This window comes from Leuciscus leuciscus (genome assembly GCF_965113295.1).
Source record: "Leuciscus leuciscus genome assembly, chromosome: 1".
Lineage (NCBI taxonomy): Eukaryota > Metazoa > Chordata > Actinopteri > Cypriniformes > Leuciscidae > Leuciscus > Leuciscus leuciscus.
Window position 1 is genome coordinate 64,663,260 of NC_138725.1, and position 16,731 is coordinate 64,679,990.

Consider the following 16,731-nt stretch of genomic DNA (forward strand, 5'->3'; position numbering starts at 1 on the left):
CTATTGGCCGACGCTGGTCATGTGTGTGACGCGCAGTGCAAAAACACTACGCGAACCAACTAGTGGCCCAGAGAGAAGGAAATGAATAGTGGAATAAAGTTTTTATTTTTGTTTATTTTTGCGCACAAAAAGTATTCTCGTCGCTTGATATACTTAAGATTGAGCCACTGTAGTCACTTGGACTATATTAACGATCTCTTTAAAAACTTTTCTGGGCCATCAAGTTTGGGCCACCTAGCAGCCTACGGAGAAGTGATCAGCTCTCAGATTTCATCAAAAATATCTTAATTTGTGTTCCGAAGTCTTGGAACAACATGAGGGTGAGTAATTACTGACAGAATTTTCATTTTTGGGTGAACTAACCCTTTAAGCTTTTCTCCACTCGAAGATCGATGTGTTACTGCATAGCCGAATTCTGATTGTTAAACACTCTAAAAAATGTTTGGTTGACCCATGTTTGGGTCAAATATGGACAAACCCATCCGTTGGGTTTAAAAAATGAATAAAAACATTCAACCAATGGTTGGTTTTTGGCATATTTGACCCAAACATGGTTTGAAACAAGCTAGCATTTTTTTAGAGTGTGCCAATGTAAAATTGGGTACTATTGATGCACTTTGTTAAAAATATATATTTGTGTGCAATTGACCCTTCGCTAAGGCCCTGAACTGCTCCAAATGTTTCTACAACATACTCACTTTGGTATTGTGAACCCTTTATTTACTATCCACACTACAAAACCTGAATCAATAGAACATTTTAATGAGATTTATTCTTACTGATGTTGTACATTTGATTTGTTTGAGAATTATGGTCAACACATCACTTAATGTACAGCTTGAACATCAATATTTTGTGTTTTCAAGATTTAAAGGAGAAAGGGGAATAAATACCGCTTGTTTTCTCTCTGGTTATCTTTTGTCACTATTATAAGCTCCTCAAAAAAAAACAAAAAAAAAAACATATTTCTGGATTATTTCTGTAAAATGCCATACACACTGAATCTACATACATTGAATAGAGTGGGTTAAAGGGTCAAGTGCAGCCAAAGAATATCAGAATACCTCCCTTTAATAAATGCTTACTACACTCATATAATACGCCAATATGGCTAATATGCTATTTCTAATTCAGCCTGAAGTTTTCGCCATCTAACATGTCATTGGTCAGGTGGTGTATCAAGAGAGCCAAGCCAGTAGAAGTATGTATATACTGTAAATTTATGCATATGTACGTTTTAGTTTTTTTAGTTTTTTTTTTATTATATATATTTGTCATATTTATCTGTATTTATGGCTGTTAATTACACAGTGGCAACCATCTGCTTCTATTGGCTACTTAAAATGTATGGTTTAGAGAAAAAAAAAAAGAAAAAAAAAAGATAGTTCACCCAAATATTTCATTGTGTCATTGTGGTCCATCAACTGTTTGGTTACCCATATTCTTCTAAATATATCTTATTTGATGCTCAGCAGAAAAAAAGAAACTAAGTAATGACAGAATTTTCATTTTTCTGGTGAACTTAATGGCTGAATTAATGTTTTGTTTTGTTATATTACTTAATGTCTTAAGATCTCCTTTCAAATAAAGTTACTCATTTTGTGGAGGTTTGTGTCCATATTTGATCACAGATATGTCTGTCAAAAAGCTTATACACTGTGTAAGACAATTGTTTTAATAAACAACTACATACTTTCTGCCATTGTAATATGCATTTTTTTTTGTGATGATGACTCATTCATACTGATGGTAGACTGGCTGATATACTTACAAGAATGAGACAGACAGTGATAAGATTTTCCATCGAGGTGGGAGTGAGGGGGCAGGAACACAGCAGTGACTAATTTCCATGAATCCATCAGCAAACATGTTTAGTTAACCGTGGGTTTTTCAACACTGACATGTTTTCAATAATCATTTCAATTTTAATCTAATCTAACCCTAACCCCCATTTCTAATTTAATCTTACCATGGCACTAAACTGAACCGTCTTCAGTTAGGCTACCTCTGAGCCTTCTGTTATGGTTCTGCATGTGAGATTGATCTCACAGATCTTGAATCTATAGAGTCATCATCTTGTGCTAATGTGGTGTCATGTTTTGATGACTCAATAGCGGGACCCTCTTTCTGTAAAGAAAGCGAAAGAGTGCGTAAACCAAAACATCACTCAGCACATCTGCTTTCGAGGAGCCCATTATGAGTTCATCAACATCTTTCACACACTCATTCCTGCTCAATAGCCCTGAATATTATATGCACTGCTTTTGTCTTATCAAAACCTTTTCAGTGATGGGTACGGATGTTTTTTTATTTTATTAAATTAATACAAATTTACTCTAGTTCTAATAGAGACATGCTGGAAGGAGAAAACCCGCTAGTTAAAAAAAACATCCAACATGGCAGCTGTGGGAACAAAGCCTGTTTCTACATGTTGGTTGGTTGAGAATAAATGAGAATACTATAGCGCTCTCCAGTTATTATTGGCCTTTTGCTCTAAAACTGGGGTTTCCAAAGTGTTATAAGCCCAAAGTATCCTAGAAGTATGGTTCACATGGATCATCATTATCAGAGTATAGGAACTAGTATCTAATGACTAAGTACTAGTATCTATTGAACAAGTACTAGCATCTAGGTACTGTTATCTAAAAAATAAGTACTAGTCACAATTGGAATACATACTAGTCAGAACTGAATAGTTAATATCTGAATGACAGATCCCCAATTCCCCATAGAAGTCAATGGCAAAAATTTTAAATGTGTTACGAGTAACAAAATAATAGTTATAGTTTGTTACTATCGAAATAAGTACTAGTATCTAATGAATAAGAACTAGTATCTATTTAATAGGTACTAATGAATAAGTTCTAGTATCTAATAATAAGGACTAGTAACTAATGCATAAGTACTAGTATCTAATAATAAGGACTAGTAACTAATGAATAAGTACTAGTATCTAATAAATAAGTGCTAGTACCAATTTAATAGGCACTAGAATCTAATGAATAAGTACTAGTGTCTATTTAATAGGTACTAGTATCCTATGAATGAGTACCAGTCTCTAAAAAAATAAGAACTAGTATTTAATGAATAACTAGTATCTTTTAAAAAGGTACTAGTATCTAAAGAATAGGCACTAGATCCTAAAGAATAAGCACTAGCTAATGAATAAGTACTACTTAATGGAATATATACTAGTATCTAAAAAATAAGTACTAGTAGCATGAAAAGAGACTAGTAGGTTTTAAGGATTAAATGTTAAAACGGCTAGCCATAGTAGTACAACCATCCCGATTTTTACAAACCTGTGTGGACTCTGTACGCTCATCTGACGCATTAGCCTTTAATTAGTTTGCATTATTTATTTTATTACTTTTGCAGACATAAAAAGGACAATTGTCTATTGGACAATTGTCTATTGTAAATAGTGTAGCACCGGGCCTAAAACTAACTACACCTGCCAATGGCCCGTGACTGCAGAAAATTTACCGGACATAAATATTTTTTTTTACTGGCCATGAAACTGCAAAAACAGGAAGTAATGACACCAAAGGTTTAGATATCAGTGAAAATTCACAATTCTCTATTCCAATTTCGATACCTCAGCTAAAACTACTAGCCTAACTAATATAAATTTAAAACATCATTAAAGACAAGTAAACCGTCTGTAAAAAAATAAATAATAATAATAATAAAATTACAAGCAATAGCACTAATACATATAGAAGAACAATGATACAAATGAAATAAACAGTGCTTTTCAGGTTTTTCAGGTAGGTCTAATAGTTGTTTCCAGGTACAGAAATTGAATAAATGAATAGCCTGATAGCCACTGCATGGCCTTCACTGTATAAATTAAATATAGATTAATCCTTAATAAAGTTACTCAGTCAAGAGCAGTGAGTGATTTTTTCTTTGTCCTTTGCTGTTAACATAAAAAACACAGACAGCAGCAGGAATATTAGGCAGCTGTCACTTTAAGACATTATGCATGGATCCAATGTACTGATACTGTACACATGCATTGTCTTTCTCGACTGTTTATGTTCATTTAAGCCATAACCGACTGTTTACTAGGATACTTATTTTGTGTGAATTTTTTCATTCAAGCACAAGAAGATGCGAAAGAGAGGTGTTTGGTGTTTTTAGCCCCCAACGGCGCCTTCCAGGCAGCGAGGGGATGGGTAGGTTTAAAGTTGAGGTTAGGGTTAGCTGCCTGGAAGGAGCCATTGGGGGCTAAAATCACCATCGAGCCGAAAGAGAGCTCAATTCAATATTTGCTTCAGACGTTTGTGCTTACAAAACTTCTCACACAGCGCGTGAGTAATGAATTGAGGTTCTTTCGCATCTTCTTGCACTTGAATATGTAAAATTGTAAGGCTCAAGGTTTCACGACGATGCAGCACTGGCCCATCGACATTCACAGTTGTTCACGTTCATGTTCTCACAACATTGCATTGTTGGGATTCATAAAAACTCTTGCCGGCCACCTGGAGATTGGAACCCTTTTATATACTCGCCAACTCCGATTTGTACTCGCTTTTAGCGCTTGGCTAGCGTTAATTGTATTAAAAAAAAATATGAAGCACAGCTCACACAGATATCACTTTCAAACCAAGCAGATTTCTGTTGGTCAGCTCGGCAAATTCACCTGACCAACTTGAAGACGACCGAAATCTGGGTGGGGAACTTTTTCGCCCTCGTGCAAAACTCCTGATCACATGGATTCCAATTGAAATTATCGAACAGCCCGCAAAAATTCCTAAAACAGCAATGTGTCCGCAACTTTAGTCATCTGGCCTCTGACTAGGATACTTCATTTGTCTATTGGACATTTCTCTTCATCTTCCCCGAAATGTGTGATTTGTTTTCCAACATGCTTCACCATGAACACATGGAGAGCGGATGGTTTTGACGAGAGTGGGCTGTAAAATTAGCATTATGGACCTTTTGGTGGCTAATATGACAGTGATTGCCCTTTTCAGATTCATTGGAAATGGCCACATGAAAAGATGAGAAAAGACGAACACCTACTCAGAAAAGACGGGATGTGCACCAGCAATATAGTGTCGGCCCAGATCCGGCCCACATCTGGTACGCGTAGATGTAGCACTATGTTGCTGGGGGGAATTGTGGCAATGTAGCTCATAAAACTGTAATGTGAATTATTCAGATCATACTATTTAACATCACTGAATCAACATAAATAGATTATTTATACTAACAAAACACGTTTATGAGTTAAATCAGGTAGAAATAGCAAAGGTTACCACCTTTTACATCTGACCTTGATGATATGCAATCAGACTTTGGAAAAACAATCTGCAAAGCTAGACTTAAAAGAAAAATAGTTTTATAGAGCTAAAGAAGCTTTTTGGGGGGCAAAAACAGTTTTTGAGATTTTGGCCATTCCGTTTGGATACGAGTTAGCCTACAGGAATATATTGCCAAGATGGATGGACACTGAGTGATTTGCTTAAAAATAAAATGTGAAAATTGTGGATTTAATAGTAGAAACCATTTAAAAAATAACTGATGGAATTTGGCGGAGGTCAAATAATTTTGGCATCATGATATGGTGAAGTCCTACGCATAAATAATAATTCTGCACACAAGGCGATCTACTGGTGCACATCCCGTCTTTTCTGCGTAGGTGTTCGTCTTTTCTCTTCTTTTCATGTGGCCATTTCCAATGAATCGGAAAAGGGCAATCACTGTCATATTAGCCACCAAAAGGTCCATAATGCTAATTTTACAGCCCACTCTCGTCAAAACCATCCGCTCTCCACCTCCTCCACAGGAAGAGGGAGATAATGCAGAAGCATTTCCACTGCACTCGCTTCTGTTGCTGAGGGGAATCTAATTTTCAGTGAAGTCATTCATCAGCTTCTTCTCACTTCTCACAATCTTTGTTTTCTTGAGATCTCTTTCCCTTCTCACGCTGTGTCGCTGAAAATGAAATTGAAAAATGCTAATTTTATGTTCTTGTGTCTCTTGTTTTGATCGGTGGTGTACAGAGGAAAATATCTCTCATTTCACACATTTCATTTGCCTTTATTTGAACCGTCTCATCAGTCGCTGCTCTCTCTCAGAGAATAACACAACAATGCATTTCTGTCAGATCAAGACAATGGGGGTGAAGAGGCTCTGTCACTTGAGCTCCCATATTACAGCAGCAGGTGGCGCTGTTTTACTTACTGATTTTAACACTGTGAGATGTTGGACTTCCGGCCGAGCGTTGTGTATTCTGTGCCCTTCATAAAACGACATGTCAAACATTTCTGTTTTGTTAGAAAGGCCCAAACCACCTGAATTCACCCTATTTATTTTTTCTTACCCAAATTAAGTTATTTCAACTTATTGTGTTTATGTCACCATTAAATAAATCAAATTGAGATTTTTTTATGGAATATTTATCATAAATAATTTATCCTTGCACAATTTTTTTTTAATTCATGTGCCCTCCTACTCTTTAATCAAAAGATCAATCCTCCCCTCCTTCTTGGAGCTCTTCTCTGATGACGCGTTTACTGGCGTGAGGGCGGGGCAACCTGTCACTCACATGAGATCCACCAATAGCAAACCACAACCAATCAATTCCAAATGGACAAAACCGTGGCATTGGTGTTGGCGATCTTCTAAAAACTTAGCTTTGTGTGATCAATAGATTTAAATTTAGATTATGCTGATTCCCTTCTGCTGCAGCTCTCAAGTCTCATTCTCTATTGCACATAATTGAAACTGGCATGTGACACTCACACAAGAACTAATGGCATTAGTTTCTGCAAACCTGACATGTCACGTTTATTGGTCCTGTATTTGAATCTGAATGCAATCGATGAGATTTGAGAGCTGCGGTGAATTATCAGTGCGTAAAGACTTTAATTTTACTTTGTACATGGAATACACATGAGTCATATGAAATGCATTTATGATGGGGATGTTGGAAGATCCAGAGATGATATATTGCCTTAAGAGATTCAGATGTTGTTTGGTAAAACAATGGTGGAAAAAGATTTGTACCGTGAAATGGAATTTTAAGGGATAAATTCTGTCATCACGTACTCGCCCTCAAGTTGTTCCAAACCTGTATGAGTTTCTTTCCTCTGCTGACCACAAAAGAAGATATTTTGAAGAATATGGAAAACCAAACAGTTGATGGACCCCACTGACTTCCGTAGTAGGAAAAAAAAATATGGAAGTCAATGGGGCTCATCAACTGTTTGGTTACCGACATTCTTCAAAATATATTTCATACAGAATTTCATACAGGTTCGGAACAACATTGAGGTGAATAAATGATGACAGAATTTTTATTTTAAGGTGAACTATGCCTTTAAATTTGATTTCCACGTGATTAATCAATGTGTTTTTCATAAGCAAAAATCATTTTCATACTAGCCCTGAAAATCAGCAACACTTCTGATCTGAATCTTCAGTCTATGTGGAGACACACTCTTCACACGCTTTACTGATACTATAAAGTGGAAATTGAAAGGGCAGGGAAATCCAGCCAAATAACTTTCAGTTTCACCCCACCAAAACAGGAGAAAGACTAAATATGCTAATGTGAACATACACTGGATCATATACACCCACAAAGGAACTATACACAACACACACACACACACACACACACACACACACACACACACACACACACACACACAACACAACACAAGAGAAGTCTAAGTATAAACACACACACACACACACACACACACACACACACACACACACACACACACAAAGACCTTCCCATTCAAAATCAGTTAAGGCTGTGTAAGGCTGTGCCTGACATCAAGGCATCATCAAACTCATGCATTGACTGCATTAAACCACCAAACTCTTTTCTGAAAGTGATAATGTCATGCAAGGTTGGGCCTACCGATTCACTTTGTCTAAATGTGCATCTGCTGGTTGGAATCTTCCACCGAGCTCGTTAGAAAAGCTTCAGTCTTAAGACAGACAGATCTGAGTCAGCGAAACAGCCGTTCTCATACCTGTGTTTGCGGCGGGTAGCGTTCCCCACCCCCATTTCCTCTGCAGTTTACAAGCTCTGCTAAGAATACACAGAAGCGTGGGCGCTCACAAAGAAAAGCTTCTTAGAATAAGATCAAATAAAAATGGACCTGATTCAAACGATAAGCGCATATGCGTACGCAATGGACAACGATCCAAGCGTTTCTCCAAACCTCGAAATGTTTGTTGCAGTGGCATCGCTGATGTCATCTGACACATGTGAACAACAGGTATAGCATCTCAATAGACAAATGACTCACATCTCTCCGCACCCAAGGATGGAGGATAAGATGAGTCAGAAAAACTGTACATCATGAATTTAAAAATAAATTTGCAGGTAAAGCAAGAATCACAAATGAAAGTGTCATTGTAGACTAGAAGGAAAGGTCAAACCGCAGCATTACGGATCATTGCTCAAATGACGAATCATGCACCGCCTGTTACATAACTGCGTGTAAGGATGACTTAGAGCAGACTGAGGTTTGGCAGAACTTTATTTTGAGCAGAAAATCCATTCAAAATGAACAAACATTCATTTAATGTAGGCTACTTGAAATAAGTTTTGTGCAGCTGATGCAGAGAGATATTGATCATGCAAGTAAATTATATCCACTGTGCAGATCCAAAAACATGAACATGTGCCACTTATTATGCATAATATCAGATAGGCTATAAAGGGGTCGAAAAGTTTGAAACGATTAGAGAAAATGATTTAATTTTGCAATTAAATATTTCTGTGAGAGTCAATGTTGCTGTATCATCAGGATTCTCAAACAAACAGAGCAAGTGTGTATGGTTATTACAAAATGACACACTTTATCGTCGGCATGAAATGGAAATTCACCCTATCTAGCCTGTAAATGTATGTCATAGATGTTATTGTGAATGTTTTTTTTTTTTGTTTTTTTTTACTTTATAATGTTCAGTCAAAATATCAACTCGATATTTTCGGCCAAATACAACCTCATGGCAATTCTTAACTATTTTACGTTTTGGCGAATTGGTAGCTAATTACTTTTTTGTACTTTGTGAATTTTATGCTTACTCTTTTTCTAAAAATCGTACTATTCGCATATGAATTCATACAAAACGGCATCTAGTCACATTTTCCTGTGAGATTGTGTTTAACGTCAGACTTCTCTGGTAACGTACCGTATGCAGGACATAAAGGGATAGTTCACCCAACAATTTACATTTTGACATAATTTAGGCTGATAAGAAGAAAAATACTATGTAAGTCAATGGCTATATCAACAGTTTGATAACCAACATTGAGTAGGCTAAATGATCACACCAAAATATTTGAGTAGAAATAGTTTTTCAACAGTGTGTGTGTGTGTGTGTGTGTGTGTGTGGAACCCCCGCCATATTTGTATATTTTCCGATAATGTATTTCACTTGGATGCATGTCACAATATGAAAGAAAACATCTTCCGTTTCATTGACTTGAAAGTATATATGTACTTTGTATATAAGTATGTATATTATATTTTCAGACCTCAATGTAGGCAAGAAATATCTTCAAATAGTTGCATATAATTTAATTAAATATTTATAAGAACGATTTTAAAAAAAAATTGAATATTTAAGATGTGCAAAGCAAAAGGAACTGTGATATATTGCAATAGTATGATTTTACATATTGAGAAAAATAAAAATCATGTTCATCTTCCTAAACAATTATTATTACAGCTGTTCTGAATTTATTCAGACACCTGTTGCAGAGGAGTCATGATCTGATTATATTATTAGTTACAGACATTATTAACCAAAGCCTGCATTACATTAAGAAAACAATTTATGCTAAATGTGCCAGACAAACTATAAAGATCAAACTGAAATGATCAGATATATTTTAAAATCTATATTTCTGCCGATCTTTTCTAACAGATGTGCAGAGCGGCAGGTGCTACACACAGAAACATTACAGGCTTTAGCAGTTTTTTTTAACTACATTTTACTCTTATTGTTAGTCATTTTTATCTATTTAAAAATCTATTCTGTATTTTGATCATACAATCTCAAAAGATTAAGTTCGATTCCTTTTGATATGACCCCTCACATGTACTACTCATTTCATAATTCGTTAATTTGGCGTGTCTAGCTTGTTTTCAGGTGGAACAATTAGTTTGTACACTTTTAATGGAAAAATAAATATAAAAATATATAGTTTCCATCCAAATCTAGTGGTGAACTTATTCAACTTCTACAGATTTATCATACACTCTTAGAAACACCAGATCAAAAGCTGCCACTGGGACGGTACCTTTTCATAAAGTAACACCTTTGTAATGTACTTCCCTCTAGTCTAAAGTGTACATACCAGTATACCTTTTGAAAGGGAACTGCCCCAGTGACAGCTTGTGTTCCCCTCTGAGATTGTTTGGTAAAAGTCAGACTCCAGATTTAATCTAAACCATGAACACACCAAAGTAGTTCTCTGCACCATTGGACAACACAACTGTACAATTTTTCACCCTGACAAAGACAGCATCTCCTTTGTAGAGATGAAACATGCCGCTGAGGAAGCTGTTGTCTGTGACTCTCTGCCTCTGGAGTTTAGGATGAAACCTAGAGGACTGGAGAAGCAGAATCTCAGACCTATATCGATCTGTAGTCCGCAGTACAGAGTGGGTGCATGTGATTTTATCATCTTGGAAGTGGATTTTAGAGTAGACGGAATAATATCCCTCTTTCTCAATGACGAGTTTTCCCTCGGCTTGCTTGAGTTTGACTTGGTGAAGGATGGATTCATGATGCTCATTCCACAGCACGACTCCATTAACAGTTGAATTCCCAGCTACATGGGAGAGGACAGCATTAGCGTCATGTACATTAGCACTCAAATGTTTCAGCACTTGACTGAATTTAGATTTCTCATGATTTTTAGGAAAAGTAAATCCAGCTAACAAGTGTCCAACATGCATGTGCAATTTGCTCCTATTTGTGTTACTTCAGTTCTGATTACTTGGAAATATTCATACTGAGTAGACATTGGATTGGTAGTGTTGATTGTCAATAATGCCAAATAAACTAAACCTAACGGCTAAAATAATAATAATAACAGATGTGAAATTACTTGTCAGTTGTGCCATTGGTTTTGACGGCTTCATTTCTCCAAGTTGTTTGTGTTTTTCTTCTTTCTCTATAAAAAAAAGCACAAATTTACCATAGATTTAAGTGCAATCTGATATTCTTCATATATGCCATGTTTAACTAGAATTTCAAAAATGCAAAACAATGTAACGCATCAAAGTAAACTTGTGACAATACAAGTTAAGTGATCTTTACCTTTTTTATCATGGAAAACTGAGGTTCATTTGTAGGGTTCTGAAAGGAGAATCATACATTTTTAAAATTCACTTTCAGTTTATGAGTTTTTAAATGCCTTGGGTGAAAACACCTCAGAAAAACATTACAATGATGTATCATGGACTGCTTCTGCGGCGGATATTGTGTATTCATAGCAGCAAACTCCTGCATTTCATTTGTTGTAAAATAACATCAGTTCATAAGCATCACCTCTACATTTTCATGTCTTGTTGTCATCTGGAAAATATCTGTTGTGTACAAACTCTTACAAAAAAACACAAACTTCAAGTTTATTTTATTAAGTATACTTAAGTAATATTCAAGTTTATTTTAAGTATAAGTAAACTAATATCAATGTACTAGTAGTAAACTTGTAAGTGTACTATTTCAATACTGATCAATATTGGCCCACTTTTTGGTATATAAAAGTATACTTTTGTGTACTATAAGTGTAACAGTAAACACTGACTAGTTTACAACTACGTTTCTCAATTGTACTGCATCTGTACTACAAGTGACTTATAAGTATACTAGTAGTTTACTATTTAAATACTTGTAGTTTATTTTAGTTTATAAAAGTACACTTTGATGTATACTCTCAGTAAACTACAAGTTTAGTAGTTTTATACTGCAAGTATACTTGTAAGTTTTCTTTATAACTCAATATTTTTAAACAATGTAAGTTTTTAAGACAGTATGTAAAACTATTCGAAAAAAGTATTTAATAGGCTACTCAATCAAAAGAGTAAACACAACTACAAGCCAAGTATACTTAGAATACTAATTACACTTTTAAATATCTCAATCAAAAGATTGAGTATAGTCCAAATACACTTAGACTTTTCTGTCTATGTAAGTCAAGTATACTTAAGTGCAATTTTAAGTATATTTCTGAGAAGTATATAAAGTATATTTCTGAGAAGTATATAAAGTATATTTCTGAGAAGTATATAAAGTATATTTCTGAGAAGTATATAAAGTATATTTCTGAGAAGTATATAAAAAGTAGACTGAAAGTATACTTTCTTATTTTTTTGTTTAAAAGAAGTATACTAATCACACTTGAATATACTTTTTTAACATCTGATAAACATCTTTTAAAAAGCAGTTTTACATACATTCTAAATCATAAACATCTTCAAGACATCTTCTACATGTCTATATAACATCTGACAGGAAACGTCTTAGAGACGCATTGCAGATCTAAAAAAAGACATCTCCCAGATGAAAACACACACATCAAATAGAAGTACGTGTATGAGGGTATAATATAATGCTTCATATTTAACTACTTTTAAAGTTTTTATTAAAAACTGGGTATTTATTTGGCACACACAAAATCAGGATTTTAGTATTAAAGTCGGCATGAAATGAAACTGTTTTTTAAATTCATGATATAGATATTATTTTGAATGATTCATTATATTTTCATTGGACTTCTTCCAGTGAAATCATTTAGTGCTTAAACCCCATCCCTGTAAGCTCACGTTCATCAGCCTCCACTTTTGAGAGCAACGTCCACTTTTAAAAATCCAATCGACAACCGATGCAACGAAGCAAGTCGCCGCCCTACAGGTTTTATTCTCCCGGATGTATGTGACGATACGGAAGAAAAGATCGGTCGCCACTTCCGCTTAATCGTGACTTACTGGAACACATTTTACACTACAGCTATATAAACTTTTTAGTTTTTACAACTTTATTTAAATGATCTCATATAGCATATGAAAACATTATTGTTTAACAAAATAAAGTGGGAATACGTCTGAGACTCAAATGAGTCAACTAATCATTTTCTTGAACAATTGAAACAAACCGCCTGAACTGACTTTCCAACATTTCTTTAGAGCTTTATGACATTATTTTAAAAAAGCAACTATATAATGTTCGCTCGGTTGTAAGGCTGTGTATAATAATAAATAATGTGCATATAAACAGTGATGTATAGGCTTACGTTATCAAGCACTGCTAATGTGTAAACCAAAAATGTGAGTGGTTACTTGAACTTAGTCATCAATGAATTACAAGGCTTGAATTTCAAACATCTTCCAGTTGACTTAATGTGTGTCACACTGCTGCATAAGATCAGATAACCCCACTGCAGGTTGGTTAAGACCCATTTCTCATAACCGTGTTTATTAGGTCACGGGTTAGGTCAGGCAACCACAGCACGCTATGTGGTTTGAGCACCAACAGGTCTGTCCAGCTACATTTCTGCAAACTTCATGTAAAGGGAGGAGCCTGACAGAAATTCTGCATTCTGTTTCATTGTTGTATTATTTCAATAGTCCACTTTAGACAATCTACAATAAGTAACTTTGCAACTATACATCACCAAACTCTCATTAGAGTATTAGTAGACTGTCTGCTTAATATCTGCTAGCACTTTATTTTGATGCTCCCCTAACAGACATTCTACTGACTATAAGTAACTTTGCAACTGCGTCAACTTATTCCACTAACCCGAACCCTAACCTAATTTGAGTTCAATATCATTTTAATTTTGAAGTCTGAGATAACTAAATGTTACTGATCAACCACAATGATAACCTGAATAACATTATGAGAAAGAAAATCAGGAGGCTGAGATAAAACCCCAGATGTGTCTGAGATGAACTGATAGTGTTGATGCTGAATGAAAGTTGGACTGAATGGTACTTACAGGCTGTTCTTTGGTTGAGTACAGACGGTAGATGAAACAAGCTTCAAGGGTCATTCCACAGAGAGCCACAATGACCAGGATGACCAGCAGCGTCTGGATCTTATTCTGCCGCTGTCTATAGCCGGGTTTGGGCGGCAGCGGAGGGGGTCTCGTGGGGCTGTCCACCACAAACACAGAAGGAAACGAAATTTTACCTGGAGCCATGTGCATACCGTCTCTGGCCACGTTACAGATGACAAGTGCACATCCAGAGAAGTGCAACAAGACCCACTGCAACACAATGAGAGCGAGACCCACTGTCAAAGCAAGAGATAACCATCACTCATAAAAGCCCACAGGTGGGCGGACTATGCAAGTGAGCCAAAAAACTGTCAGACCACTCTCAGAATCTGCATGCAAACCTGTAATGCTGTCTCAAGCGATGGTTAAAGCAAAACCTGCAAGTGGCGAAGAAAAATGTGCAACGTTTAAATCTAATTTGGTTTCAAAACGAGTAAAAAAAAAAATCATCAACGGTAAAAATCAGTCTTTCAGACTGACATATTCCATTACGGTCTGAGTAGGTTGGAAGCATAATGGGATTTAGTAAAAGGCGTGATGCAAAAGCCTACACGTGCATTTTCATGACCATGCAACTGGCCCACCAATTCACACCTTCGTCTCTCCTGTGCATCAGCTCTCAGCCACAGCTTCCCGTCCTACATAAAACACACACGCTTCTTCACTGTTTAACCCTTAAACGCTGTGTTCAAAACCCTGTAACAAAGGTGGTCAAAAATTACCGGCCTTTTAAAAATTGCTTGTAAATCTCTTGTTATGTTATATTAACACCATATATTGGATTCAATCTTTTTGTCATGTTTTCTTTCAATTAGGACTGGTTTTGTATTTATTTTTGGTACTGATAGATCATAGGTCTCATTGATCTGAGATTTCACCTCAGTTTTTGAGTGAAAAAAGCATGATTTTTGGATTATTTTGTCAATATTCAACAACATATGGAAACAATTGTACTGTTTATCACACTAATGTTCTTTGTTAACAAGGAAGTTTTTTTTTTTAAATGCTTCTATCTTGTACAAAATGGAACAAAGTCACACTTGTGGTGTTCCTGGCCTTTATTTACCGGCCCACACAATATTTATATCTGGTTGATCATAGGCCTGAGGATAAAGTTCATTTCTGAACTTTTTGGGGGAATCCCCCAAAATGACAAGAATTATCCCAAAATGTTGGGGTAGTTATACTCTGTGTGAGCAAAGTCAGTAAGTCTTAGTCCAATGTGAGAAGATTAACTAGCATTTTTGGGAAAAAGAAAATCCTCTCCAGGTAAAATGACCCGAACACAACATAAGGCTTAACTTGGCTGTAGAAGAAAGACATTTAAAAACACTTCACACAAACCCCAAATAAGTCGTTTTGGAGCAGTAGAACACAACAGAGTAGTGACGGTCAATGCAGGCCGATGTACTATTTTTGTTTTGTTATAGTAGTGTGCACATGAGAGCAAAAGGGTAACAATAGTTCCATTAGACCAGTAAACACAAGTATAGTTGAGCTGATCTAAAAATAAATGCAAGCAGACTGAGAGAGAGCCATCCGCTGAGAATAGAATACTCGTTCAGTCCATATTTAATATTTGATGGTATGTCATATCTTGTGACATACCAAACCAACATCAAAGAAATAGTAGTGACTTTGTTGTTGCCAGCATCTGGGCCAAAAGGATGTCCTTGAACTCACCGCAAAGTCAACATCCAACAGCCTATACCAGTGCATCTGTGCCTGCGTGCAGAGAGAAACTCTCCATACCAGCAGGTGGCAGTAGTCTGGATTCATCGGTCAAAAAAAGAAGCGAAACAAAGGCTGAATCCAAAATCGCCCCCATAACCTCAAATAGGGCGGCCATTTGTAGTGGTGTCCAAACCATATTGGATGTTACACTTATTCAATCCCACATTGCACCGCAATTACGAATGTACAACCGGTGTATGTTCAACCGCTGTCTGAATGCGCTCACTTGTTTTCATTCACTCCTTCAAGTGAACATTATTAGTGGACTAACATAGGGAATAATAAATGAGGGTTTAGGGGGCGATTTCAGATTCAGCCTATGACTGCAGATATACAGTACAAGAAAAGCACTTCCTTACCGTTTTGAATGTAATTCATGTTGATCAGTTGGTATTCACTTTCCTCTTTCCATATGGCAATGTCATTATGAAAATATTTGCGTATTAGAATGCTCTGATAAGATGATGTTAAATTGGAAGAGCGTTCTGTGTTCCATCGTGATTTTGATTGTTTGCCTGCTTTTGCCACTTTCTCGATTCTTCTAAGCAGGACAGCCAATCAGAGTCTCTTTCTCACCTACTGCCCAACACCGATTCAACACGCCAACGGGATCCTTTAAACATTATATAATTACAGTTTGAATGTCAGCCCAACTGTGCTTGCTTGGCGAGTGAGAACAAATCTTATTGGTTCTCGCACTTGATCGGCAAGATCACTTTATATTAAATCTGTTCAATATATAAAGCGATTTTGTATGTTCAGAAGACTTGAATTACACATGTCAATTCATATGGATTACTTTTACAATGTGTCTGTGAATCGTTAAAGCTTTACAATTTTGGATATACAAAAATGAGGAGAAAAAAAAATCATCTTAATTTTTGTTCTGAAGATAAATTAAATGTAATGGGCAATGTGAAAGTTACTAAGCATTGCATTACAAT

The 16,731-nt window shown here is 36.0% G+C and overlaps 1 protein-coding gene across 2 annotated transcripts; it reads right to left on the minus strand.

The window, feature by feature from the left end:
- Positions 1 to 8,495: 8,495 nt before the first annotated feature.
- On the minus strand, positions 8,496 to 16,693 carry LOC309506087 (TNF superfamily member 14). 2 transcript variants are annotated; one of them, XM_082179647.1, is made up of 5 exons: positions 16,147 to 16,693; positions 13,994 to 14,263; positions 11,312 to 11,349; positions 11,099 to 11,166; positions 8,496 to 10,819 (listed from the first exon to the last, which is right to left on the minus strand). In XM_082179647.1, exons 2-5 carry the CDS (start codon positions 14,201 to 14,203, stop codon positions 10,431 to 10,433), a joined length of 705 nt encoding a protein of 234 aa, XP_082035773.1. In that variant the 5' UTR covers positions 14,204 to 14,263; positions 16,147 to 16,693; the 3' UTR covers positions 8,496 to 10,430. The 2 variants fall into 2 exon arrangements, with proteins under 2 accessions (XP_082035773.1, XP_082035772.1); XM_082179646.1 differs by lacking the exon at positions 16,147 to 16,693 and adding an exon at positions 14,395 to 14,640.
- Between the last annotated feature and the right edge of the window lie 38 nt (positions 16,694 to 16,731).

Bases quoted from the DNA above. Each gene is read 5' to 3' on its own strand.
- LOC309506087 (XM_082179647.1), bottom strand. From the start codon at position 14,203: ATGCACATGGCTCCAGGTAAAATTTCGTTTCCTTCTGTGTTTGTGGTG. The intron at 11,167-11,311 runs GGTAAAGATCAC...GCTTTTTTTTAT, and splicing joins CAGTTTTCCATGATAAAAAA to AGAGAAAGAAGAAAAACACA. The intron at 10,820-11,098 runs GTAATTTCACAT...TCTCCCATGTAG, and splicing joins ACCAATGGCACAACTGACAA to CTGGGAATTCAACTGTTAAT.